Source organism: Rhinatrema bivittatum, chromosome 7 (assembly GCF_901001135.1).
Source record: "Rhinatrema bivittatum chromosome 7, aRhiBiv1.1, whole genome shotgun sequence".
Classification (NCBI taxonomy): domain Eukaryota; kingdom Metazoa; phylum Chordata; class Amphibia; order Gymnophiona; family Rhinatrematidae; genus Rhinatrema; species Rhinatrema bivittatum.
This window is the reverse complement of record NC_042621.1, coordinates 5,217,838-5,244,479: the sequence shown is the minus strand read 5'-3', so window position 1 is coordinate 5,244,479 and position 26,642 is coordinate 5,217,838. Positions and strand designations below refer to the sequence as shown.

Here is a 26,642-nt window from a genome sequence, read left to right as displayed (position 1 = left end):
TCACCAAAATCATGGTCGTAGTGGCGGAGACATTGAGGAAAGAAGGAATTCTCATACACCCTTATCTGGACGATTGGCTGATCAGGGCAAAATCTCCAGAGGAAAGTCATCAGATGACCACCAGAGTCAAGAATCTACTGGAGAACCTCGGATGGGTCATCAACACAACCAAGAGCTGTCTTGGTGTGTTGATGTGGAAACACTGAGAGGAGAGGATCACCTTGCTGGTGGCTGAAAGGAATCAGTAAGTTTTTGCTTGGGACATTGACTTTTTTAAAAGTATTGGGGCAAAGTTAATTATTTGGGAATATTATTTAGTGTGTTTGTGTGTTTGTGCCTTTAATAGTCAGAAAGGCAGTGAATAAACAAGTTTGTTTGCATTTTTAGTCAATAAGGTAGCAGTAGGTAGGCAGTGAATAAACAAGTTAGACTGTTTGTATTTTTAGTCAGTCAATAAGGTAGCAGTAAGTAGGCAGTGAATAAACAAGTTAGACTGTTTGTATTTTTAGTCAGTCAATAAGGTAGCAGTAGATAGTGTGTTTATTTTTAAAAGTCTGCAGAACTGAGTGTTCTCCAGACTTTTAAAGAGCTGACTGTTTGTTTTTTAATACTAACTGAGTGCATTGTATTGAAAAAAAAAACAAACCCCACAAAAAAACCCCCCCACAAAAAAGTAGCCAGAAGCTAGAAATAAGCTAGGAGCAGTATATACCAAAGTAAAAAAGTTGAATAGTTCAGCTCAGTTACTCACCTTGGAAAGGTGTTGAGGTAGTGTGATTAGGTTTGAATAGGGACCAACATTTGTTAATCAAGGGAGCAGTGAGTCACTCAGGCTGACTAACTGAAGTTAGACTGTTTGTATTTCCCAACCCTCCCACCCCTCGCCCACCCACCCCCCTAGCTCATCCCTTAATTTATAGGCAGGTGCCACTTTCACAAAAAAAAAAAACCAAAAACCATCAACAAAAACTTTATTGAGAATTCGATCAGACCCCGGTAGGCCACTACCAGACATATAGTGAATTCACTAATACATTTAAAGGAAGTTAGACACATTCCTACTCCCATAGCAACCTAAAACTTAACTAGGAACTGATCAAAATTGAGATGAAGGCAGCAGTCCAGCAGCAAGAGGGGGGCTTCCCAGTCTTTTGCATCGAGTGTCACATGTATGATTTTTTACCCACCGGTGAGAAGTTGTACATGTGCATGCGATGCAAAGAGCTCCTGGCTCTCAGAGAACGAGTCCGATCTCTGGAGGCTAGAGTGGCAGACCTGGAGGAGCTGAGGCAGACAGAGAGGTATATAGATGAGACCTTCAGGGACATAGTAGTCAAGTCCCAACTTCAGACTGGCAGCCCTGGTGCTGCCTTGGAGGAAGAAGGTCTCATAATGGGAGAGCACCAACCAGGTGTAGCAGGAAAGGATCCTGTAGCAAGGACCTGCTCTCTAGGTGATGCATTGTCTTTTCGCACTGAGGATATCTCCCCAAGGCCTGCTGCCCAGGAGGGAAGGGTTAGGTCGGCCGTCATAGTTGGTGATTCGATTATTAGGAATGTAGATAGGTGGGTGGCTGGTGGGCGTGAGGATCGCCTGGTAACATGCCTACCTGGTGCGAAGGTGGCGGACCTCACGCGTCACCTAGATAGGATTTTAGACAGTGCTGGGGAGGAGCCGGCTGTCGTGGTACACGTGGGCACCAACGACATAGGAAAATGTGAGAGGGAGGTTCTGGAAGCCAAATTTAGGCTCTTAGGTAGAAAGATTAAATCCAGAACCTCCAGGGTAGCATTCTCTGAAATGCTCCCTGTTCCACGCGCAGGTCACCAGAGGCAGGCAGAGCTCCGGAGTCTCAATGCGTGGATGAGACTATGGTGCAAGGAAGAGGGATTCAGTTTTGTTAGGAACTGGGGAACCTTTTGGGGAAGGGGGAGTCTCTTCCGAAGGGATGGGCTCCACCTTAACCAGGGTGGAACCAGACTGCTGGCGCTAATCTTTAAAAAGGAGATAGAGCAGCTTTTAAACTAGAACAAAGGGGAAAGCCGACAATCGCGCAGCAGCGCATGGTTCGGAGAGAGGTATCTTTAAAGGATACTAATGATACATTAGAATTAGGGCATCCCGACAGTGAGGTTCCAATAATTAGAAAAGTAGTCCAAGTGCCTGTAACTAAAAACTCACCTGAGCTAAAAAAAATTCTAACTTATCCCTATCAATTAAAAAGCAGAATAAAAATACAAACAAAAAACAAACTTTGAAATGTTTGTATGCTAATGCCAGAAGTCTAAGAAGTAAGATGGGAGAATTAGAATGTATAGCAGTAAATGATGACATAGACTTAATTGGCATCTCAGAGACATGGTGGAAAGAGGATAACCAATGGGACAGTGCTATACCGGGGTACAAATTATATCGCAATGACAGAGAGGAGCAGTCGGGAGGAGGTGTGGCGCTTTATGTCCGGGATGGCATAGAGTCCAACAGGATAAACATCCTGCATGAGACTAAATACAAAATTGAATCTTTATGGGTAGAAATCCCTTGTGTGTCAGGGAAGACTACAGTGATAGGGGTATACTACTGTCCACCTGGTCAGGATGGTGAGATGGACAGTGAAATGCTAAGAGAAATTAGGGAAGCTAACCAAATTGGTAGTGCAGTAATAATGGGAGACTTCAATTACCCCAATATAGACTGGGTAAATGTATCATTGGGTCACACTAGAGAGATAACGTTCCTGGATGGAATAAATGATAGCTTTATGGAGCAATTGGTTCAGGAACCGACGAGAGAGGGAGCAATTTTAGATCTAATTCTCAGTGGAGCACAGGACTTGGTGAGAGAGGTAACGGTGGTGGGGCCGCTTGGCAATAGTGATCATAATATGATCAAATTTGATTTAATGACTGGAAAAGGAACAGTGTGCAAATCCAAGGCTCTCGTGCTAAACTTTCAAAAGGGAAACTTTGATAAAATGAGAAAAATTGTTAGAAAAAAACTGAAAGGAGCAGCTACAAAAGTAAAAAAATGTCCAAGAGGTGTGGTCATTGTTAAAAAATACCATTCTAGAAGCACAGTCCAGATGTATTCCACACATTAAGAAAGGTGGAAAGAAGGCAAAACGATTATCGGCATGGTTAAAAGGCGAGGTGAAAGAAGCTATTTTAGCCAAAAGATCTTCATTCAAAAATTGGAAGAAGGATCCAACAGAAGAAAATAGGATAAAGCATAAACATTGACAAGTTAAATGTAAGACATTGATAAGACAGGCTAAGAGAGAATTTGAAAAGAAGTTGGCTGTAGAGGTAAAAGTTCACAGTAAAAACTTTTTTAAATATATCCGAAGCAGAAAGCCTGTGAGGGAGTCAGTTGGACCGTTAGATGATCGAGGGGTTAAAGGGGCACTCAGAGAAGATAAGGCCATCGCGGAAAGATTAAATGATTTCTTTGCTTCTGTGTTTACTGAAGAGGATGTTGGGGAGGTACCCGTAATGGAGAAGGTTTTCATGGGTAATGATTCAGATGGACTGAATCAAATCACGGTGAACCTAGAAGATGTGGTAGGCCTGATTGACAAACTGAAGAGTAGTAAATCACCTGGACCAGATGGTATACACCCCAGAGTTCTGAAGGAACTAAAAAATGAAATTTCAGACCTATTAGTAAAAATTTGTAACTTATCATTAAAATCATCCATTGTACCTGAAGACTGGAGGATAGCAAATGTAACCCCAATATTTAAAAAGGGCTCCAGGGGCGATCCGGGAAACTACAGACCGGTTAGCCTGACTTCAGTGCCAGGAAAAATAGTGGAAAGTATTCTAAACATCAAAATCACAGAACATATAGAAAGACATGGTTTAATGGAACAAAGTCAGCATGGCTTTACCCAGGGCAAGTCTTGCCTCACAAATCTGCTTCACTTTTTTGAAGGAGTTAATAAACATGTGGATAAAGGTGAACCGGTAGATATAGTATACTTGGATTTTCAGAAGGCATTTGACAAAGTTCCTCATGAGAGGCTTCTAGGAAAAGTAAAAAGTCATCGGATAGGTGGCGATGTCCTTTCGTGGATTGCAAACTGGCTAAAAGACAGGAAACAGAGAGTAGGATTGAATGGGCAATTTTCTCAGTGGAAGGGAGTGGACAGTGGAGTGCCTCAGGGATCTGTATTGGGACCCTTACTGTTCAATATATTTATAAATGATCTGGAAAGAAATACGACGAGTGAGATAATCAAATTTGCAGATGACAGAAAATTGTTCAGAGTAGTTAAATCACAAGCAGATTGTGATAAATTGCAGGAAGACATTGTGAGACTGGAAAATTGGGCATCCAAATGGCAGATGAAATGTAATGTGGATAAGTGCAAGGTGATGCATATAGGGAAAAATAACCCATGCTATAATTACACAATGTTGGGTTCCATATTAGGTGCTACAACCCAAGAAAGAGATCTAGGTGTCATAGTGGATAACACATTGAAATCGTCGGTGCAGTGTGCTGCGGCAGTCAAAAAAGCAAACAGAATGTTGGGAATTATTAGAAAGGGAATGGTGAATAAAACGGAAAATGTCATAATGCCTCTGTATCGCTCCATGGTGAGACCGCACCTTGAATACTGTGTACAATTCTGGTCGCCGCATCTCAAATAAGATATAATTGTGATGGAGAAGGTACAGAGAAGGGCTACCAAAATAAGGGGAATGGAACAGCTCCCCTATGAGGAAAGACTAAAGAGGTTAGGACTTTTCAGCTTGGAGAAGAGACGACTGAGGGGGGACATTATAGAGGTGTTTAAAATCATGAGAGGTCTAGAACGGGTAGATGTGAATCGGTTATTTACTCTTTCGGATAGTAGAAAGACTAGGAGGCACTCCATGAAGTTAGCATGGGGCACATCTAAAACTAATCAGAGAAAGTTCTTTTTTACTTAACGCACAATTAAACTCTGGAATTTGTTGCCAGAGGGTGTGTTTAGTGCAGTTAGTATAGTTGTGTTTAAAAAAGGATTGGATAAGTTCTTGGAGGAGAAGTCCATTACCTGCTATTAAGTTCACTTAGAGAATAGCCACTGCCATTAGCAATGGTAACATGGAATAGACTTAGTTTTTGGGTAATTGCCAGGTTCTTATGGCCTGGATTGGCCACTGTTGGAAAGAGGATGCTGGGCTTGATGGACCCTTGGTCTGACCCAGTATGGCATTTTCTTACGTTCTTAAATCACACTCATGATGGATGCATCCAGGAAGGGCTGGGGAGCCCATTTAGGCACCTTAAAAACTCAGGGTCGCTGGTCTCCTCAGGGGAGCAACCATCAAATCAACCTCCTGGAGCTTCGAGCCGTTTGGAGAGCACTTCAGACCTTCTCTGCCCAAATTCGGGGAAAACGTCTCATGGTATACACAGACAACCAGTAGCCATGTTCTACGTAAACAAGGAAGGAGGGACAGGATACTCTGTTGGGAGGCACTTCGCATACTGACCTGGGTAATATCAAACAAGGTCTTGATACAAGCCACTTACCTTCCCGGGTTAGACAACGTAATGGCGGACTGCCTCAGCAGAATTTTCCATCCCCACGAATGGATCTTGAATCGGGACTTTGCAATCAAGCCTTTTCCAACAGTGGGGCTTCCCAAGCATAGACCTCTTTTCCACAGAGAACAACGGTCAAACATAGCTATTTTGCTCCATCTACCCAAGCAAACTTAGTCGCGCTCCAGATGCTTTCCTCATTCCATGGACAGAGGGCTTACTATACGCTTACCCTCCCATTCCTCTAATATCCAGAACGATACGAAAATGCATACGAGACACAGTGGATATGGTTCTCATAGCTCCGTCATGGCCAAGGCAGCAATGGTATGCGTATCTCATGCGACTATCCATTCGCCCACCAATTCTACTGGAGAACCATCCACAACTATTAACTCAGGAAGGGAGATCCCTCCTTCATGGAATGCAACGATCCACAACTATTAACTCAGGAAGGGAGATCCCTCCTTCATGGAATGCAACGATCCCTTCACCTAACTACATGGAGGTTGAACGACATGTATTAAACCATCTAGGAATTCCATCTCAACTGGAAGACATTCTCATTGCAACCAGAAAACCTTCCACCAGGCATAACTACGCAGGAAAGTGACGTCATACCCTCGGAATGGTGCAAACCGAAAAGGTTGGAACCTTACTCTACAACAACAGTAAGGCATCTCCTGGAGTATCTCCATACTCTCTACTTGGCTGGTTTGGCATCCGCTTTGGTTCAAGTGCATATCAGCGCCATTGCAGCTTTCCATCACTCTCACAATGGACTTCCCATTTCCAGCCATCCTTTAATTTCCAGATTCATGTGTGGCATGCTACGTCTTCGGCCACTAGTCACTAAACCGCCTATACCATGGATTCTCAATATTGTCCTAGAACAATTAATGCTGCCCCCCTTTGAACCTCTAGATTCCTGCCATATCAAATACCTCACCTGGAAAACGATATTCCTGTTTGCCGTAACATCAGCAAGGAGAGTAAGTGAACTTCAAGCCTTGGTCCATTATTCCCCTTACTTAGAATTCTACCATAATAAAGTCACACTTTGTCCTCATCCTGCCTTCCTTCCTAGAGTGGTATCAGCTTTTCACATCAACCAGTCCATTACGCTTCCAATCCGCAAACCTAAGCCTCATGATAATGACAGGGATAGACTTCTCCATTCCTTAGACTGTAAGCGAGCGCTGGCTTATTTATTACAAGTAAAGAACACATTCTGAATCCAGACCATCTCGGCTGTTTCTCTCCTTTAATCCAAACTCTTCGAACCAACCCGTCTCCAAGAGAACTCTTGCTAGTTGGTTATCCCAATGCATAACATTCTGCTACAATAAGGGTGATATGCCATTGAACACAAGACCAAAAGCACACCAAATTCGTGCAACAGTGGTGTCTGTTGCACATTTAAGAAATGTTCCGCTGGTAGACATTTGCAAAGCGGCAACTTGGTCTTTTCCCCACACTTTCACGTCACACTACTGTCTCGAACAGCAAACTTCTTCCAATGCAGCCATGGGTTCGGCAATCTTGTCAACCCTTGCACCTATGTAAGACTGTCTACCTTTGTTGAAGGGTAGTGTCCTCACCTAAAGAACATAATAGCTGGACACCACCCGGGAGCTTGGGACTCCCAGACAGCATAGTTAATTCAGCCTGCTATCTACGGAAACACTGTTTACGGTAAGCAAACTTGCTTTTATCAAGTAAGTAGTAATTTCTCATGGTGTCGTTTGGGGAAGCTCCAGCTAAACTGGAAGCTCAAGTGATCAAGAGCAAGCTGCTAAGCTTAAACGAACACAAAAGCAAAAGTGTTAGGATCGCTATTTTTACTTGGATTTATATATTCCAGAGGAAATGTTAGTGTGAATGTTTTTAAAGCTTGTCGGGCGTAGCCTATCCCATCATATGAATGTGAGTAAATCTGGAGCAGCTTTGCTAATCCTTATCAGAGCTCCCTGCAAGTGACACACTAATATGCACAAAACGTGAATGTAACATCGGTAACGGAAGAGTGGACACAAAGGATATTGGTTTCAGAAGAACCTGCATTCTTTTTAATACAAAACATGAAAAAGCATAAGAAAATTATTTTAGAAAAAAAAGAGATATAGAGGGTAGCATTAGAGGCAAGAAACTGCTTGAAGTATAATCTCAGGGAAGTTTGAGATGACTTGCATTCTAGGACAGTTTCCCAACCCTCTGCTGGAGTTGTTCTTAACCAGTTGTGTTTTCAGAATATCCACAATAAATATGCATGAAAGAGATTTGCATACACTGGGTCTCTATTGTATGCAAATCTATCACATGCATATTCGTTGTGGCGATCCTGAAAACCCATCTGGATAGGTATGTCTCCAGGAAAGGGTTGGGAAATAATAAAATGCATGAGAAGTGTGTGTTTTTTCATTGCTCGTTTCTTATTTTCAGCACAGTGTATTCTCCCACCTAAAATATGCTTGGAAAAAAATATCCCTATAACATGAGAAGAGAGGATAGGAAGCCATTCTGACTAGAGTTCAGGTATATATGAGCCAAGCTTTTCCAGAATGTGGGCTGTTGTGGAGAGGAAGCTGGATGAGGGAGTAATATACACAGTGCAAGCTCTTCTGGGGTTGCCAGATGCATCCTGGTTTCCTCATCTGTCATTTCTGGTTTTAACTGCAGAATGCTTAAAGATCATTACTGACAGTCCACTGTTCAATTAGGGGTTTGGAAGAAATTGGCATCCAGTTTAGAACTGGTGTTTTGCGTCTGTACATTTTCAGTGTCTGTCTGGAAATAAAAGCATTCCAAAAACTACCTACAGATGTTTCTTAGCTTCCAGTCAGATGAATGCAGAACAAGTGGGTTATACCAGCAGATGGAGATGGAGTATACTGATGTCACAGTACTCCTGCAGTGACATCAGCCTGCCAGTTTTCTCTGTCTCCAGCAGATGGTGGACATGCATCTCCCTACTGGGAATTGCTTCATTTGGGGGGGGGGGGGGGGGGGGGGGGAATTAAGGATATTACATTTGCCCTGCTCTCCTGTGGTGATACCAAAAGGTCCCTCCCATAGTTGAGAATTCCTGAGGTGATTTCCATGGCTCCTCAGATGAGTGCTTTGGTCTAGTAGTTGTTTTTTCAGCCAGCATAGACTTGGCTGCTTTAAATGGCTGAAAGGTAGCGGGTGCAGCGAGAAACAGCTGTTAAAAAGAATGAGTTAGAATTACAGAGCTTGTTGCAGGCTTTGAGAGTGTGCCGCTCAGCTCTTTAAATCTGTTAAAGTGATATGCCGCATCGTTACATAGGCGAGCAGTGAGCTTTTCAATGAAATTCGCAAGTATAGTAAGAAGCTTCGAAGTTGTCAAGAGTCTTTCACGTTTACAAAAAGCTTAGATAGTTTCGATTTTGTCCTGTGCAAACAAGCAGGGCTGTTTAAGAGGTAGGATCTCCGATATATGAGGTGTTCTGGTCAAGTTGATTATTCCCCTGAGGAAGCCGTTTCGGTGAAACAAGGTCCTTGTTCTTCTTCCATCTTATGAAAGAACAACACCAGGTTCAATAATTTTGGCAGTGACAAGATTAACATTATAGTGGGACATCTCCATCATCAAAGAAGAACATCATCTTTAGACTCTGTTGGTTATAGTTATTGGATAAGAGAATAATATATTGGAGATAGTACCATTGTATTAAAGTTGAATACTAATTTTAAAGTCTGATAGTTCTGGATTAACATAATAGTGGGATTTTTCCACTGCCTTAAAACAGAATATTAGTTTCATGTGAATAATATTATATGTATTTTTTGTAGGTGGAGATCAATGTTTACAAGTTCTCATTGAGGGTATGATTGATGGAGTATGGGTTATGAATGTAGGTATGTATGGGGATAAATGATCATAATAAAGAGTATGTGATTTTTGTGATCTGTCATTATTCTTGCATTTAAGAAGAGATTGATAAACAATGTATACGGAGTAGAGCGATTTCATGATATTGTAAAATTGGTTTGTAACTGTTTTGATATTTTTTGGTAATAGAATTTTTGTGATAAGTTTTTTTCTAAAATATTTATAAAATTCTTTTGAATATATCAAGTGCTTGTATCCCATTCTAGAGTGTCTTGTGTGTGTGTGTGTGTGTGTGTAAAAGGAGGCTTTTGTAGCGTAGAGCTTCCTCCTCTTTCCCAGACATCTGTGCTTGGCATGCCGTTCCGACATCCGTCCAGCTCCGTGGGAGATGGAGGGACGTGGACAGCCTGGCGGGTTGAGCAGGCTCTGAGACATTTTTGTTGCGTGCCATGTAGTAGGGCGCAATAGCATTTTGCATGCTTTCTCAGGCTGCCTTCTTCCAGATTGTCGGTTCAACATATGTGTCTAGCTGTGTGTCCAGGTTGTGCATCCAGTTTTTGGATGCTTAGTTGAGCCTTGTATTATGTGCATCTTTAAGCGGTGCCTTAAATGGCCACATGCTTACCTGTGAGCACAAGTGTTATTGTGCACTTAAATTGTTTGACAGCGCTTATTTTTGGGACGCCTAAGTGTTGGACACTTAACTTTTGGACACCTTATATTTTGGATGTACAAAAAAAAAAAAAAAGCTAGACATGCCACTGGCCGCTGCTCAAGCACACTGTCTGCCATAATAGTGCCTATGCTTAAGAAACCTAAGCGTCTTTCTTTTTGCACTGCCTGTCATTTGGGCATCTTAGCCAGGAGTGTCCGCTAACTTGTCAGTGCAGTTTGGAAGCTCAGGGAGAATTGCCTTCCTCTGATTTACTAAGCCTGGCTCTTCCAGCTGGATATAGGTATGAGTGCAGGGGACGGTAGCTCAGTGAGTATGCCTCAAGTTACCTCCTGGATTGGATGCTTCTACCTTTTTGTGGGTGGAGTTTTTCCAGGGATTGCAATCCTTTCTCCAGGTGCAATTTTCAGTCCTCTTAATACTCCCAGAGCAGAATCACAGGTAGGAACTTTGCTGGCACCTACCGTTAAGTGCCAGAGTACTCCTAGAGCGGCAGCAGGACTTACCGATGGAGGTCCGGATGGCACGAATGATGCCAATCCTGACTCCTTTAAGGATAGTGAAATTGGTCCAGCTTTAGAACTGTATAGAACGAGGGGGCGGGGCAAGATGGTGCCCTGAGCGGAGCTGTGTGAGTGAGTTGCTGAGCAGTTTCATTTTGCACAGTGCTTTATATTCCTGGGAACTTTGTTATCTTGTGAAATAAATAACCTAAACAATGCCTGCAAAACGTAAAGGGAAAATAAGGGTTTTTCCCTCAATTTCAACGCAGCTATCTGAACAAAGGCTCATAACTGCCTTCACAACTCCGGGAGCAGGAACGACCGGGGGGATTAGCCTTGCTGCAGTGCCGCCTGAGGCAGAGGTTTCCCTCAGCCCTCCCGTGATTCCACCACCAGCTGAGAGGAGAGCGTCATCAGAGACTCTGCTAGAGATGCTGAATGAGGAAGTCAGCATCTTAGGAAGGCAGGGAGAAGGAAGCGAAGCAGCTGCCCAGCCAGAGCTGACGAGGAATCCTCTCGGGGGGTCTTTCGGAGACATTTGGCAGAGGGGCAGCCAGTGCACCAGCCACTGGAACATCAGTTTCATCGGGTGAGCATATAGAAACCCCCCTATAAGACCAGCAGGGGTAACTATGGAGACATTATGGGAACTTTCTGCTAATCTCATAGTTGCTGTAAGAGCTAGCAACCAGAGAATGGAACAAATAGCCTCTTTAAACAATAAATTTCTGAGCAAGATCTGTCACTGCAAGTAATGAAAGAAAAAGTGGATGGAATGGAAACAGAAATAGGAAATATACAAGCTTTCAATCGGGCAACAATAAAAGATAGAACTACATTGTCCAGAAGATTGGAATTACTAAAAAACCGGAATCGGAGATTTAATGTGAGATTGATCAAATTTCCTAAAATTATGGGTGAGCTTCCCATAATAACTTTTAAAAGATATCTCCGGGAAACTCTTCAGATGTTGGACTCTGATATGCCTGTGATAAATAAAGTTTATTTCATTCCCAGAACCAGTGCTGAAAGAGGGGAAAATGTTCCGCAAGAGCAAAATCAATTTGATGTAGATAATCTTACTATGTTTCTTGAATCCTCTGCAATAGAAATTATTGAATGTGCTACATTGATTGTTACACTAATTGCAGAACAGGATGTTAGCAAAATTATGTCTAAGTATTTTCAGCATTTAAACACCCCCTTTCATGGTATAACTATACGCATGTTCCCAGACATCTCAAAAGATCACTCAAGAAAGGCGTAAAGCCTTTTTAAGTATGAGGCAGGAGACAGTTTCTTTAGGAGCAACTTTTATGTTGCGCTACCCCTGCAAATGTATTGTAAGGAAGGGGAGTGATTGTTACATTTTCTTTGCACCTGAGCATTTAAGAGATTTTCTTGATTCTTTTTCTGCCAATGGTGCCTCATAGAGAATCGTTAAAGAAGATTAACTGCTCTTGTTCAGGGCTATACCATTTCTTCTTTCAATTTGTTGTTATTCTGAAATCTAATTTCCCCCCCCCCCCCCCCCCCAACGAGAGAAGTTTGAGATTATAGCTTAGACATTATGGAATAACTTTATGGTTTCTATGCTTTGTAAGAATGTTATCTTTAATGACTAATCAAGTTTCTATTCTATTATAAATGAATACTTTGTTTTGAAAATTCAGAAATAATAAATTAAAAAAAAAAGAACTGTATAGAACTATGCTATAGTTCTTTCATAAAGATGAATTGCCAGTTATTTCCCAGACCTTGAAAATACTCTTGAGTTCCTGGGGCAGACACTGTGACTGAGCTGAAGAAAAATCCCATTTTGGTTTCCTTGCGTAAGGCCTCTTGTTTTTTCCCCGTGATGGAAGCCATTCAAGAATTAATTGATCTTGAGTGGGGAGCCCCAGAGGCTAATTTCAAAGGGGGTTGGGTTTTGGAAGGCTTGTACACTCTAGATCCAGTGGCAAGAGAGCATTTACATTTTACGAAGGTAATGCCACTTGTGTGTGTAGTCTCCAAGCAGACAACTATTTCTGTGGAAGGAGAACGGCCTTGAAGGATGCTCATGATAGGATGGAGACTATCCTTAAGCAATCATTTGATGCAATGACCTTGCAGATCGCTTCTTGTTGTTCCCTGGTGGCTCGATCTTGTTTGCTTCTCTCCCAGGAGGTCAATGAATCTGGGGTGAACTCCAGGGCAGTTATGGAGCCAGCTGCTGCCTTTTTGGCAGATGTAGGCTGTGATTTGTTCTGTTTTTCAGCCAGAGGAGTGGCTTCCATAGCTGCCAGGCATCAGTTATGGCTGGGAAATTGGTTGGCCTGTGCAGCCTCCAAGGCTAACTTTACCAAATTGCCCTTTAAAGGCTCAATTTTATTTGGGAACAAGTTGGAAAAACTGGCCAAATCTCTGGTTCCTCATTTGCCAGAGGATAAAAAGCAGACACCATGCTCTTTTAATATAAGAGGTCGTACTAGAGGATCCGGGTGTTTTCATCTTTATAGAGGAACGACCTTTCAGAGAACTCGACCATTTGGTAGGTCTCAGTCCTTTCATCACCGACAGCCAAGAAGGGGGCACAGGTTCATGTAGTGGAACCTTCCGACCCTCCCAATGAAAGCTTGCCACCTCATCACTGGGAACAGAAGATAGGGGGACGCCACACTCTCTTCTATCAGAGGTGGTTTGAGATCACATTGGATTAATGGGTCCTGGAGGTGATATGAGAAGGATATATCCTGGAGTTTTGCAGTGTTCCTTGGGATGTGTTCATGGCGTCTCCTTGCCACTTACCACAGAAGAAGCAGACAGTGGAATCTAAATTGGCAAGGCTCCTCAGTCTGAGGGCTGTGGTTCCAGTGCCCACGTCTCAAGAAAACGTGGGTCGATATTCCATTTATTTCGTCATGCTCAAGAAGTAGGTCTCCTTTCGTCTTATCCTGAATCTCAAAGGTGTCAACCGTCATCTGTGGGTGATGCATTTTCGCATGCAGACATTGCGCTCAGTTAATGGCTGTACAGTTGGGGCGAATTTCTGACCTCTTTGGATCTGTCCAAAACGTACCTTCATATTTCCATCCAACTAGAGCATCAATGCTTTCTGTGGTTTGCAGTTTTGGGATGACATCAGTTTTGGACCCTGCACTTTAGTCTGGCCAGTGCTCCAAGCACCTTTTCCAAGGTAATGGTGGTAGAATTCAGAAAAGATGGGATCCTCATACACCCGTATTTGGACGACTGGCTGATTCGAGCCAAGTCATTGGAAGAGAGCTGCAGTGTGGTCCCGCAGAGTGATCTTTGTTGCAGGAGCACAGCTGGGTGGTGAACCTAGCCAAGAGCAGTCTTCAAACTCCTCAGTTGTTGGAATACCTTGGGGTTCAGTTTGACACGAAGCAGGGCAAGGTTTTCCTGCCGGAAGTGCACATTCAGAAGTAAATGAGACAGCTCCGTCTGTTATTGAACACTTTGTCCTCCTGTAAGGGGAAAGCAGACAGTCGCTCAGCAGCGCATGGTTCGGAGGGAGGTATCTTCAAAGGATACTAATGATGCATTAGAATTAGGGCATCCCAACAGTGAGGTTCCAATAACAAGTAAAGTAGTCCAAGAGCCTGTATCTAAAAACTTACCTGAGCTAAAAAATTCTAACTTATCCCTATCAATTAAAAAGCAGAATGAAAATACAAACAAAAAACACACTTTGAAATGTTTGCATGCTAATGCCAGAAGACTAAGAAGTAAGATGGGAGAATTAGAATATATAGCAGTGAATTATGACATAGACTTAATTGGCATTTCAGAGACATAGTGGAAGGAGGATAACCTGGGTACAAATTATATCACAGTGACATCGGCAGTGTGGTGCTTTGTCCGGGATGGCATTGAGTCCAACAGGATAAATGTTCTGCATGAGACTAAATGCACAATCAAATCTTTATGGGTAGAAATCCCTTGTGTGTTGGGGAAGAGTATAGTGATAGGCGTATACTGCCTTCCACCTGGCCAAGATGGTGAGACGGACAGTGAAATGCTAAGAGAAATTAAGGAAGCTAACCAAATTGGTAGTACAGTAATGATGAGAGATTTCAATTACCCCAATATTGACTGGGTAAAATGTATCATCGGGGGACATGCTAGAGAAATAAAGTTTCTGGGTGGAATAGGAGCAATTGGTTCAGGAACTGACGAGAGAGGGAGCAATTTTAGTTCTAATTCTCAGTGGAGCACAGGATTTGGTGAGAGAGGTAATGCTGGTGGGGCTGCTTGGCAATAGTGAAATTTCAGACCTATTAGTAAAAATTTGTAACCTATCATTTAAAATCATCCATTGTACCTGAAAACCTGGAGGTAAAAGGGCTCCAGGGGCGATCTGGGAAACTACAGACCAGTTAGCCTGACTTCAGTGCCAGGAACAATAGTGGAAAATGTTCTAAATATCAAAATCACAGAACATATAGAAAGACATGGTTTAATGGAACAAAGTCAGCATGACTTTACCCAAGGCAAGTCTTGCCTCACAAATCTGCTTAACTTTTGGGAAGTAGTTAATAAACATGTAGATAAAGGTGAACCGGTAGATGTGTAGTGTCTTTGGATTTTCAGAATTCATTTGACAAAGTTCCTCATGAGAGGCTTCTAAGAAAAGTAAAAAGTCATGGGATGGGTGGCGATGTCCTTTCGTGGATTACAAACTGGCTAAAAGACAGGAAACAGAGTAGGATTAAATGGGCAGTGGAGTGCCTCAGGGATCTGTATTGGGACCCGTACTTTTCAATATATTTTTTAATGATCTGGAAAGGAATACGACGAGTGAAGTAATCAAATTTGCAGATGATACAAAATTATTCAGAGTAGTTAAATCACAAGCAGATTGTGATAAATTGCAGGAAGACCTTGTGAGACTGGAAAATTGGGCATCCAAATGGCAGATGAAATTTAATGTGGATAAGTGCAAGGTGATGCATATAGGGAAAAATAACCCAAGCTATAGTTGCACAATGGGCTGCCACCCAAGAAAGAGATCTAGGCATCATAGTGGATACACATTTGAAATTGTCGGTTCAGTGTGCTGTGGCAGTCAAAAAAAAAGTAAACAGAATGTTGGGAATTATTAGGGAATGGTGAATAAAATGAAAAATGTCATCATGCCTCTGTATCGCTCCTTAGTGAGACCGCACCTTGAATACTATGTACAATTCTGGTCGCCGCATCTCAAAAAAGATATAGTTGCGATGGAGAAGGTACAGAGAACGGCGACAAAAATGATAAAGGGGATTGACAGCTCCCCTGTGAGGAAAGACTAAAGAAGTTAGGACTGTTCAGCTTGGAGAAGAGACGGCTGAGGGGGGATATGACAGAGGTGTTTAAAATCATGAACGGGTAAATATGAATTGGTTATTTACTTTTTCGGATAATAGAAGGACTAGGGGGCACTCCATGAAGTTAGCATATGGCACATTTAAAACTAATCAGAGAACGATCTTTTTCACTCAACGCACAATTAAACTCTGGAATTTGTTGCCAGGGGATGTGGTTAGTGCAGTTAGTGTAGTTGGGTTTAAAAAAGGATTGGATAAGTTCTTGGAGGAGAAGTCCATTACCTGCTATTAATTGAGTAGACTTAGAAAATAGCCACTGCTATTACTAGCAATGATAACATGGAATAGACTTAGTTTTTGGGTACTTGCCAGGTTCTTATGGCCTGGATTTGCCACTGTTGGAAAGAGGATGCTGGGCTTGATGGACCCTTGGTCTGACCCAGTATGGTGGCGACCCTAAAAGTGGTCCCATGGGTGAGGGCGCATATGCATTCTCTTCAACTCTCCCTGCTGTTTTGGTGGAACTTGCAGGCTCAGGACTATTCGATTCATCTCCTCCTGCCGATGGAAGACTCCTCCCAAACTACATTAGTGGCTGCAGGCCATCTAAGGAAGGGGGTTTCCCTAGCACCACCAGTTTGGCTTGTATTTGCAACAGATGTGAGCCTCCTTGGTTGAGGAGCTCACTGTCAGGAGCTGATACACGAGGGCACTGGAATGCAGAAGAGTCTCTGGAACATCAAGCGACTGGAAGCCAGAATGGTCCAGTTGGCATGCTTGCAGTTCAGCGGCAGGCTGCAGGGTTGATCGGTCCAGATAATGTCGGACAATGCAACAACTGTGGCTTACATCAGTTGGCAGGGAGGAACCAAGAGCTAGCAAGTGGAATGGGCAGAAGTGCATCTCCAGATGATCTCAGCCTCGCACATGGCAAGAAAAGACAATGTAAGAGCAGACTTTCTCAGCAGGGGAGAGTCTGGTCCCAGGTGAATGGGCTTTGTCAGACGACGCATTTCAGCTGATTCTGGATCGCTGGAGTCCCCCCATTCCTAGACCTCCTGGCGACTTCTCACAATGCGAAAGTTCTGCGATTCTTCAGTCGCAGGAGAGATCTGAAGTCATCGGGGATCAATGCCCTAAGGCAGGAGGGGCCGGAAGACAAGTTGATTGCCTTTTCTCCATGGCCCATATTAGGCAGATTGATCTGTAGGATCGAGCAAAACAGAGGGATGGTGCTCTTGATTGCTCCAGATTGGCCCAGGAGACCGTGGTATGCAGATTTGCGGCAGCTTCTGGGGGGGACCCTTTAGCTTCTGGCACACAGGAACCTGCTAAGTGAAGGTCTGGTTCTTCACGAAGATCAGATTGTTTTGTCTTATACTATTTCCCTTGAGAGGGCTCGATTGCTGAAATGTGGCTACTCAGTGGCAGTGATTTCCACTTTGCTTAGAGCTAGAAAGTTCTCCACTTCCTTGGCTTGTGTGCGAGTTTGGTGAGTGTTTGAGGCCTGGTGTGAGGATAGAGATACTCTTTCTCATTTGGCCAAGATCCCGCTCATTTTGAAATTTTTCAGGATGGCGTGAATAAAGGTTTAGCCTTTAATTCCTTAAAGGTGCAAGTAGCAGCTCTCCCCTGTTTCAGGGGACAGGTGAATGGTTGTTCCTTGTCTGCTCATCCTGATGTGGCCCAATTCCTGAAAGGACTGAAACATCTTCATCCTCCCTTGCGGTTTCTGCTACCCTTATGGAGTCTTAATTTGGTCTTGGATTTCTTAACGGGTCCTAGGTTTAGACTGATGAGTAACCTGTCCTTTTGGTTACTGACCTTTGAAAACTGTATTTCTTGTGGAAATTTGTTCTGTGTGGAGAGTTTCCAAGCTGCTGGCCTTGTCTTGCCTGGAGCCTGTCCTCTGGGTGACTCCAGGGGCGATACAGCTGCGTACTGTTCCTTCCTTTTTACTGAAGGTGGTCACTGAATTTCACTTAAATCAGTCCACCTACCTGCCATCCATGGACAGAGAGAGAGATGCAAGGGAGTATCATCTGTTGCAACCCTAGGATGTTGAGGCATATCATCCGGTGTTGGGAGGTTACTGAGCCTTTACGGAAAACCTGTTTATTCTTCATGGCAGTACTAAACAAGGAGAGCTGGCCTCGTGGGCTACAGTAGCCCGCTAGATTAAGGAGGTAGTCACAGCTGTATCCGTGGATGCTGGCAAGCTGTTACCTAGTCAGGTTAGGGCTTATTCCACTAGGGCTCAAGCAGTGTCAGTTGCTGTCTCCCATCGACATTTGCCGAGCTGCGACGTGGTCCTCCTTACACACCTTTCCCAGGTATTATCGTCTGGGTGTGCAGACCCGGGAGCATGCAGCCTTTGCACCCGTGCTTTTGACAGGACCACAGGCAGCCTCCTGCCCTATTTGGGAGTAGCTTGGGTAAGAACATAAGAGCATGCCATACTGGGTCAGACCAAGGGTCCGTCAAGCCCAGCATCCTGTCTCCCAACAGTGGCCAATCCAGGCCATAAGAACCTGGCAAGTTCCCAAAAACTAAGTCTATTCCACACTACTGTTGCTAGTAATAGCAGTGACTATTTTCTAATTCAACTTAATAGCTGGTAATGGACTTCTCCAAGAACTTATCCAATCCTTTTTTTAAACCCAGCTACACTACATCCCACTTGTTCTTGATTCATCTGACTGGATGCTAAGAAATGAGAAATTACTACTTAGCTGATAATTTCTTTTTCTTTAGCACAGTCCGATGAATCCAGCTTCTCTCTTTTGGCTGCTAAATAATTGTACTATGGTCCTCTTGTGTGACTGTGTTACAAGGATTACTGGTAAGTGTTAGTCCAGTCCCTAAATTAGTGTTAATACGTTTCTTGTGCTTCCTGTTGGCTGAGTATTCACATGGTTATCTGTTTTTAATCTAGTTTTTTGCTAGTCTGTCCACAGTTGGTTTTTGCAGAGAATACTAGCAGGCTGATGTCACTACAGGGGTATATGTACTGTAATGTCAGTTTGCCCGTCTCCATTTGCTGGTAGAAGTGCATAACCCACTTGTTCTGGATTCATCTGACTGTCCTAAAGAAAAGGAAATTAATCAGGTAAGTAGTAATTTCTCATTCTAGAACAACATTTCTGCAAAGTTGACGAAAGCCAGCTCTGTTAAAATGCTCAGCAGTGAGCATATGGTTCTAATACAGTAAACAGCTTACTCTTCAGGACAATTACTTTGGAATTTTATAAAAATACATTAAAGGGAATTTCTTTGAGAGTCAAATTCTTATTCCTATGAGCTAAGCAGTCCTTTCTCCTACTTGATCACCAGGCAGAGCAGCTTCCAGTTTAGTGGCTCACTGATAGGGCTCAGGAGGGATCAGTGAACTGCTGGTGAGGAGAGCCCAGGTTCCTGGCTTATACAATCCCAAGATTTGCTTAATAAGTAACTTGTAATACCAGAAGCTGTAGCATGCTATGTAAGTGTGTTATAGAACTGCACATGATCATTCTAACACAGCCAGTCCTTTATGCTGTGATGCAGTGGCCCAAAAGCTTGCTTCTCAAAACTTCCTTTGGCCTACCGGTTCAAATTCTTAGTTGCTTTCTTTTGATCATGTGGTTTTTTTTTTTTTTTTGTGAGCTAGTACAGCACTCCTTGGCACTTAACCTGGGGCAAGAAGTCAAAAGATTTTGACAGAGCAGTAGTGTGGACGTACAAACGTTTCATGCTGTAATCTTGGTTTTTTTTCCCCTGTGTGCTAGGTTGAGATTAGTCGTAGAGTAACCCTGGAAGAGCTCCCACCAGTTCTTGTTTTGCATCTGAAGCGATTTGTTTATGAGAAGACAGGTGGATGCCAGAAGCTTATCAAGACTGTTGAATATCCTGTGGACCTGGAAATAAGCAAAGGTAAAGGCTTAAAGAGCTAAACACAATGCTCTCCCTAGTCTGCAAAGGTTAATCACAGACCTTAGATTCTTTCCTTTCCCTGAAACAAGTTGTGTTATAATTTTGTCTGAATACATTGCGGAAGGGATAGAAGGTAAGGTTTGTCTTTTTGCGGATGACACTAAGATCTGCAACAGAGTGGACACGCCGGAAGGAGTGGAGAGAATGAGATGGGATTTAAGGAAGATGGAAGAGTGGTCGAAGATATGGCAGCTGAGATTCAATGCCAAGAAGTGCAGAGTCATGCATATTGGGAGTGGAAATCCGAATGAACTTTATTCGATGGGGGGAGAAAGGCTGATGTGCACGGAGCAGGAGAGAGACCTTGGGGTGATGGTGTCTAATGATCTGAAGTCGGTGAAACAATGTGACAAGGCGATAGCTAAAGCCAGAAGAATGCTGGGCTGCATAGAGAGAGGAATATCGAGTAAGAAAAGGGAAGTGATTATCCCCTTGTACAGGTCCTTGGTGAGACCTCACCTGGAGTATTATGTTCAGTTCTGGAGACCGTATCGCCAAAGAGACAGAGACAAGATGGAGGCGGTCCAGAGAAGGGCGACCAAAAAGGTGGAAGGTCTTCATCAAATGACTTATGAGGAGAGATTGAAGAATCTAAATATGTACACCCTGGAGGAAAGGAGGAGCAGAGGTGATATGATACAGACTTTCAGATACTTGAAAGGTTTTAATGATCCAAAGACAACGACAAACCTTTTCCGTAGGAAAAAAAATCAGCAGAACCAGGGGTCACGATTTGAAGCTCCAGGGAGGAAGATTCAGAACCAATGTCAGGAAGTATTTCTTCACGGAGAGGGTGGTGGATGCCTGGAATGCCCTTCCGGAGGAAGTGGTGAAGACCAGAACTGTGAAGGACTTCAAAGGGGCGTGGGATAAACACTGTGGATCCATAAAGTCAAGAGGCCGCCAATAAAGAGTGGGTGGCTCGCCAGAATGACGGCTACTGCCTGGAGATAATACCCTTATTCAATAAACATACACACGGTTACTGTGACTCCAACATTGCTCTAAGCTTCAACAGCAAGAGAAAACGTGGAAAAAAGGATTTGCACTCACAAAGAGGGGAGTAGCTGGCTTGTTACGGCGGTTACTACCCCAAACCAAATAAGCCTGATACTTCACTTTCAATGCATATCCAGCATAGCTCTCTGCTTCAACGGCAGGGGAGAAGAAAAACTGATACTTCACGCAAATCCAGCATAGCTCTCTGCTTTAACGGCAGGGGAGAAGAAAAACTGATACTTCACGCATATCCAGCATAGCTCTCTGCTTCAACGGCAGGGGAGAAGAAAAACTGATACTACACGCATATCCAGCATAGCTCTCTGCTTCAACGGCAGGGGAGAAGAAAAACTGATACTTCACGCATATCCAGCATAGCTCTCTGCTTCAACGGCAGGGGAGAAGAAAAACAACCAATAAGGGCTGAATAACATAGTCTGGGTAAAACAAATAAGCATGGGTGTAGCTTGCTTATTGCGGCGGTTACTACCCCTACTACTCCTAACTAATCAAGCTTGATATTTCACTTGGATGCAGCTCCATCACTGCTCTCTACATTAATGGTGGGGGTGGAAGGGAAATAGAACCAAAGAGCTAAGAGAAACAGATAAGTATGAGAAAAAATGTGTGAAGCTTGCTGGGCAGACTGGATGGGCTGTTTGGTCTTCTTCTGCCGTCATTTCTATGTTTCTATATTTGGTGTCATATGTAACTCTTCCTTTTTGTCAAACCTGGTGATAATTTATTATTTGTTCTCTTCTTCATCATCACATATTATGTGCAAAACAGAGAAAGTGGGCTCTGTGGCAGTGCTGTGAGAAACCTGGGTTCGATTTGCGAGCCTACCTTTTGTTCCTTCTACTAGCTGAGGCTGCGGATGCTATGATGGAGGCATTTACAGCTCCTAGGCGGAGGAAGTCCCAGTCTTGCTCAAAAGTTACAAGAACTTGTCAGATGGGATGCATACTTTCGAGGCAGGAGTCTCAGGAGGCTAGAGAAGGGCAGAAATAAATAACAGGCACAAGGAGGAGGCAAACAACTACAGACTTTGGTAGTGAACAAAGCTCTTGAAACATTTCTAAAGGAAAAGAGGGTGCAGTACCTAGAAACAGGTCGATTACAGGAAATAATTCTTTACTGAGAGGATGGTAGAGGGTAAAAACCAAACTGTGCCAGAATGTAAACGTGTTTTGGACAAATATAGAGGGCAGTGGTAGGAACAGAGGTTACAGGTTAGGTAAAAGCCATAGAGTATATGATCTTGTATATTCATCTGCCTGGAGTGGTAGAGGACAAAAGAGGAAAGATGACAAAACTGCCTTGTAGAAGTAGTGATATCCTGCAGGTGTTCAAGATTGTGCGGCTGACACCTGGGATATGTCCTTAGAGCAGTGTCGACAGGGGCTGACTGAATGAGCCACTTGATCCTTATTGGTCATCATTTATCATGTTGTGTATGTGGGTTCCAGAGGTCCCCACAATCTGTGGCCACTGATTGAGGACTTTCACTGCAGTGGCTGGGCAGCACAAGAGGGGGTTAAAAAGGGGGCAAAATCCCCAGTAGTTGCAAATGAACATGCTTGGTGCCATAATGTCTAAGTGCCAGATTGCATTGAGTTGGAAGCCTAAAGGAGCAGGAGGAAAATAAAGTAGAAAAGATAACAAGGAATGTCAATTTACACAAAATCCCCCAAAACTTGGTACAGAGGAGCCCAAGTCCTCACCTCCCAAAGGGCTTAACTAAAATCATACCTGGAAGGCAGTACTCAGTCTAAAGGGGGAGGGACTCTGTCATTGCAGAATGGCGACACCTTGTGGCTGGACCTAGGGCTGGCTGAGGACTGTCCCAGTGAATGGACTTGAGTGAGGGTGTGGGGCAGGATAGGAAATATAAAACAGGGGGAAAATTACAATTAATCGTAAGTAGAGCCAACAGAGGCCATTTGTTTTTTGAGCTGATAGCCCAAAAGGAAGTGCTGGACAGAACAAACCTTCTTTACTGCAGTAGTTGTTGGTCTAATGCAGAAATGTTTGCTCTTTGTTTTTCAGATCTACTTTCTCCAGGCGTGAAAAGTAAGATTTTCAAAGGCCAAAGAACCTATCGGCTCTTTGCAGGTATTGGCACTTCTGTTACCAGAGTGACGGGGCAGATTAATTGATATTGTACTCATTTATACCAAGGTGACACACAATACCATTGGTAGCGACTAGGCTTTTTCTTTTGTTATACCTTTCCACAAGCCCTCCTTACTCCTTGCCTGTGTCTTGGAGAGCAGTAAATAAAGGAATTTATTACAGATGGGTTACAAATGACTTGAACCACTCTATCAATATTGCAGTGATTTGGGGGTAGGATTGAATCCTCACTTGTGGAAACTTACATACCAGGAGAGTGAGCATAGATTGAAAAAAAATACTGAACCAGGTAAGAATTTAGTGGATAATGCTTAACTATCTCTGGACTAATAATTGAAGGTTTGGAGAGAGAAGTGAGGCCAGCAGCAGGGAATGGTGTTGGTACCTTGAGGTGATCAGTTTGCACCACATCGCAAGGGGCAGGCTGACCCAGTCCTGGATTTACTCAACTGCCTTGTTTCAGTTTTTCAAGAAGAAATCTGCATGGTCATAGATATATATCTGGTTCAGTCCCTTGTATCTGTTTCCAGATATATCGGGTCCAATCGATTGTGTCTGTTTATTTTGTATGTTTGTTTATGCAATTTTGAGTGTTTTTGTTACCTGCCCTGAACTTTGGAGGGTGTGGGATACAAGTAATTTTAAATAAACAAGTTGCAGTGGGAGAAGTAGTTTTTGCTCAGGTTTCTAATGCATATTTAATTTGAAAGAGATTTTGTGTTAAATGGAATGGATACTAAAAAGAGGGAGTTTTGCTGGGACAGACAATTTAAGCCTTGGGCACAGACCCGCCTGCATTTTGCTGCTCCCTCCCTCTCTCCGTCTCTCAAAGGCAGAGCAAAGATTTTTCACATTTTTGTTTTCCTCTGAAATGACAGAATAATCTGATCGAAAAAGCAGTTATTTATGGTAGTTTTCACCGAGCACTAAACTAATTTTTTTACCCTTGCATTACAAACAAAATCCACAGTTGTAAATTTGTAAACTTCACACACAGCCACTTCTAAGATTTTTTTTTATACATACAAGCCTTAAATTTGAAAGTGTAAACAAAAATAAATCCTGTTCTCACCTTTTTATGAGAACGTCTAGTGATTTTGAAAAATTTGGAAGCGGTTTGGGAACATGTGGTAGTCTTACAGAGTCGTGTGATGAAATTGCTTAGGAAAATGGAGCAATCCTAACTGTCAGGCAGATTCTAGCTTGTGAAACTATTGTAGTGCAGACAAGGAGCTCAAGTGTCTCAAAAGACTTGCTTGGGGGGATATGACAAGTTCACTCCTCAAAATAAGTGTTTTATATTGTATGGTTTATTTGGGCATGGTTTCCTTTTCATTCCATTGCATGTATTTGTGATTGGGGCAGTAATAGTAAGCACGTTCAGTTCCCTCCTTGCCTTTGGAAGTTTCTGTGTAGTATGGGTTTGGTCAGGTGCTGCAAAGCACGTGGCATGTAATTCTGAACTGTGCTGATTGCAACATAGTATTGGAAGCCTGGTTTGGATAGAAAAGACTGCAGTCAGTTTGATGCTTCCATCATTTTGTATTTCAGAACTCTTAAGGGCCCATTCCTATACAATATCTAGGGCCCTTCGTTTTCTTTTCTTTTTATTTTAAAAAGTTTATATGCCACATTTATCCAGAAGTTCAAAGTGGCTAACATTAAAACCAATCATAAAATACATTACATTGCAAACACAGACAAAAGAAAACATGTACTTATTTTCAGTTTTTACTTTATTTTGCCTGGGAATTTCAAAGTTAGACCAAAAAAGAAATCTGTGGAAAAAATACTTTTTTTTTACTGATTTTTTTTTCTCCTGTGTGTTGTCATTTTTCCCACTAATTTATTATGTTTGAAATTCCCAGGCAAAATAAAGCAAAAACTGAAAAACAATCACAGTTAAACAGGGGGAAAGTATTTTATAGTTTTGTCATTTTCAAATGGAAACTGTGATATCTATTTAATTTAAAAAATGTGTTAAGATTAGTTATTATCATAAGAACATGCCATATTGGGTCAGACCAAAGGTCCATCAAGCCCAGCATCCTGTTTCCAACAGTGGTCAATCTAGGCTTATAAGAACCTGGCAAGTACCCAAAAACTAACTTTGGTCCCATATTACTGATGCTAGTAATAGCAGTGGCTATTTTCTAAGTCAGCTTGATTAATAGCAGGTAATGGACTTCTCCAAGATCGTATCCAAACCTTTTTTTAAACCCAACTACACTAACTGCACTAACTATATCCCCTGGCAACAAATTCCAGAGTTTAATCAGAGAAAGTTCTTTTTCACTCAACGCACAATTAGTTTTAAATGTGCCACATGCTATCTTCAGGAGTGCCCCCTAGTCCTTCTATTATCTGAAAGAGTAAATAACCGATTCACATTTACCCGTTCTAGACCTCTCATGATTTTAAACACCTCTATCATATCCCCCTTCAGCCATCTCTTCTCCAAGTTGAACAGTCCTAACGTCTTTAGACTTTCCTCATAGGGGCGCTGTTCCATCCCCTTTATCGTTTTGGTCGCCCTTCTCTGTACCTTCTGTGGCGACCAGAATTGTACACAGTATTCAAGGTGTGGTCTCACGATGGAGTGATAGAGAGGCATTATGACATTTTCCGTTTTATTCACCAGTCCCTTTCTAATAATTCCCCAATATTGTTTGCTTTTTGAACTGCTGCAGCACACTGAACAGACTATTTCAATGTATTATCCACTATGACGCCTAGATCTCTTTCCTGGGTAATAGCTTCTAATATGGAACATAACATCGTGTAACTATAGCATGGGTTAATTTTTCCCTATATGCATCATCTTGCACTTATCCACATTAAATTTCATCTGCCATTTGGATGCCCAATTTTCCAGTCTCACAAGGTTCTGCAATTCATCACAATCCGCTTGTGATTTAACTACTCTGAATAATTTTGTATCATCTGCAAATTTTATTACCTCACTCGTCATATTCCTTTTCAGGTCATTTATAAATATATTGAAAAGTAAGGGTCCCAGTACCAGATCCCTGAGGCACTCCCTGCCCACCGCCCTCCACTGAGAAAATTGTCCATTTAACCCTACTCTGTTTCCTGTCTTTTAACCAGTTTGTAATCCACACCTATCCCATGACCGTTTACTTTTCCTTGAAGCCTCCCATGAGGAACTTTGTCAAATGCTTTCTGAAATACACTACACCTACCTGTGTTCAACTTTATCTACGTGTTTATGAACCCCCTTCAAAAAAAAGTGAAGCAGATTTGTGAGGCAAGACTTGCCTTGGGTAAAGCCATGCTGACTTTGTTCCATTAAGCCATGTCTTTCTATATGTTCTGTGATTTTGATGTTTAGAACACTTTCCACTATTTTTCCTGGCACTGAAGTCAAGCTAACTGGTCTGTAGTTTCCCAGATCGCCCCGGAGCCCTTTTTAATTATTGGGGTTACATTAGCCACCCTCCAGTCTTCAGGTACAATGGATGATTTTAATGATAGGTTACAAATTTTTACTAATTCTGAAATTTCATTTTTTAGTTCCTTCAGAACCCTGGGGTATATACCATCTAGTCCAGGTGATTTACTACTCTTCAGTTTGTCAATCAGGCCTACCACATCTTCTAGGTTCACTGTGATTTGGTTCAGTCCATCTGAATCAT

The 26,642-nt window shown here is 42.6% G+C and overlaps 1 protein-coding gene across 2 annotated transcripts in view; it reads left to right on the top strand.

The window, feature by feature from the left end:
• The window catches only part of USP10 (ubiquitin specific peptidase 10), a 201,214-nt gene that overhangs the window by 158,824 nt on the left and 15,748 nt on the right, over positions 1-26,642 (top strand). For both annotated transcript variants that reach the window (XM_029608088.1, XM_029608089.1), the window contains exons 12-13: positions 19,647-19,791; positions 22,900-22,965. In XM_029608088.1, coding sequence (XP_029463948.1) covers positions 19,647-19,791; positions 22,900-22,965 — 211 coding nt within the window. The remainder of the gene's footprint in view (positions 1-19,646; positions 19,792-22,899; positions 22,966-26,642) is intronic.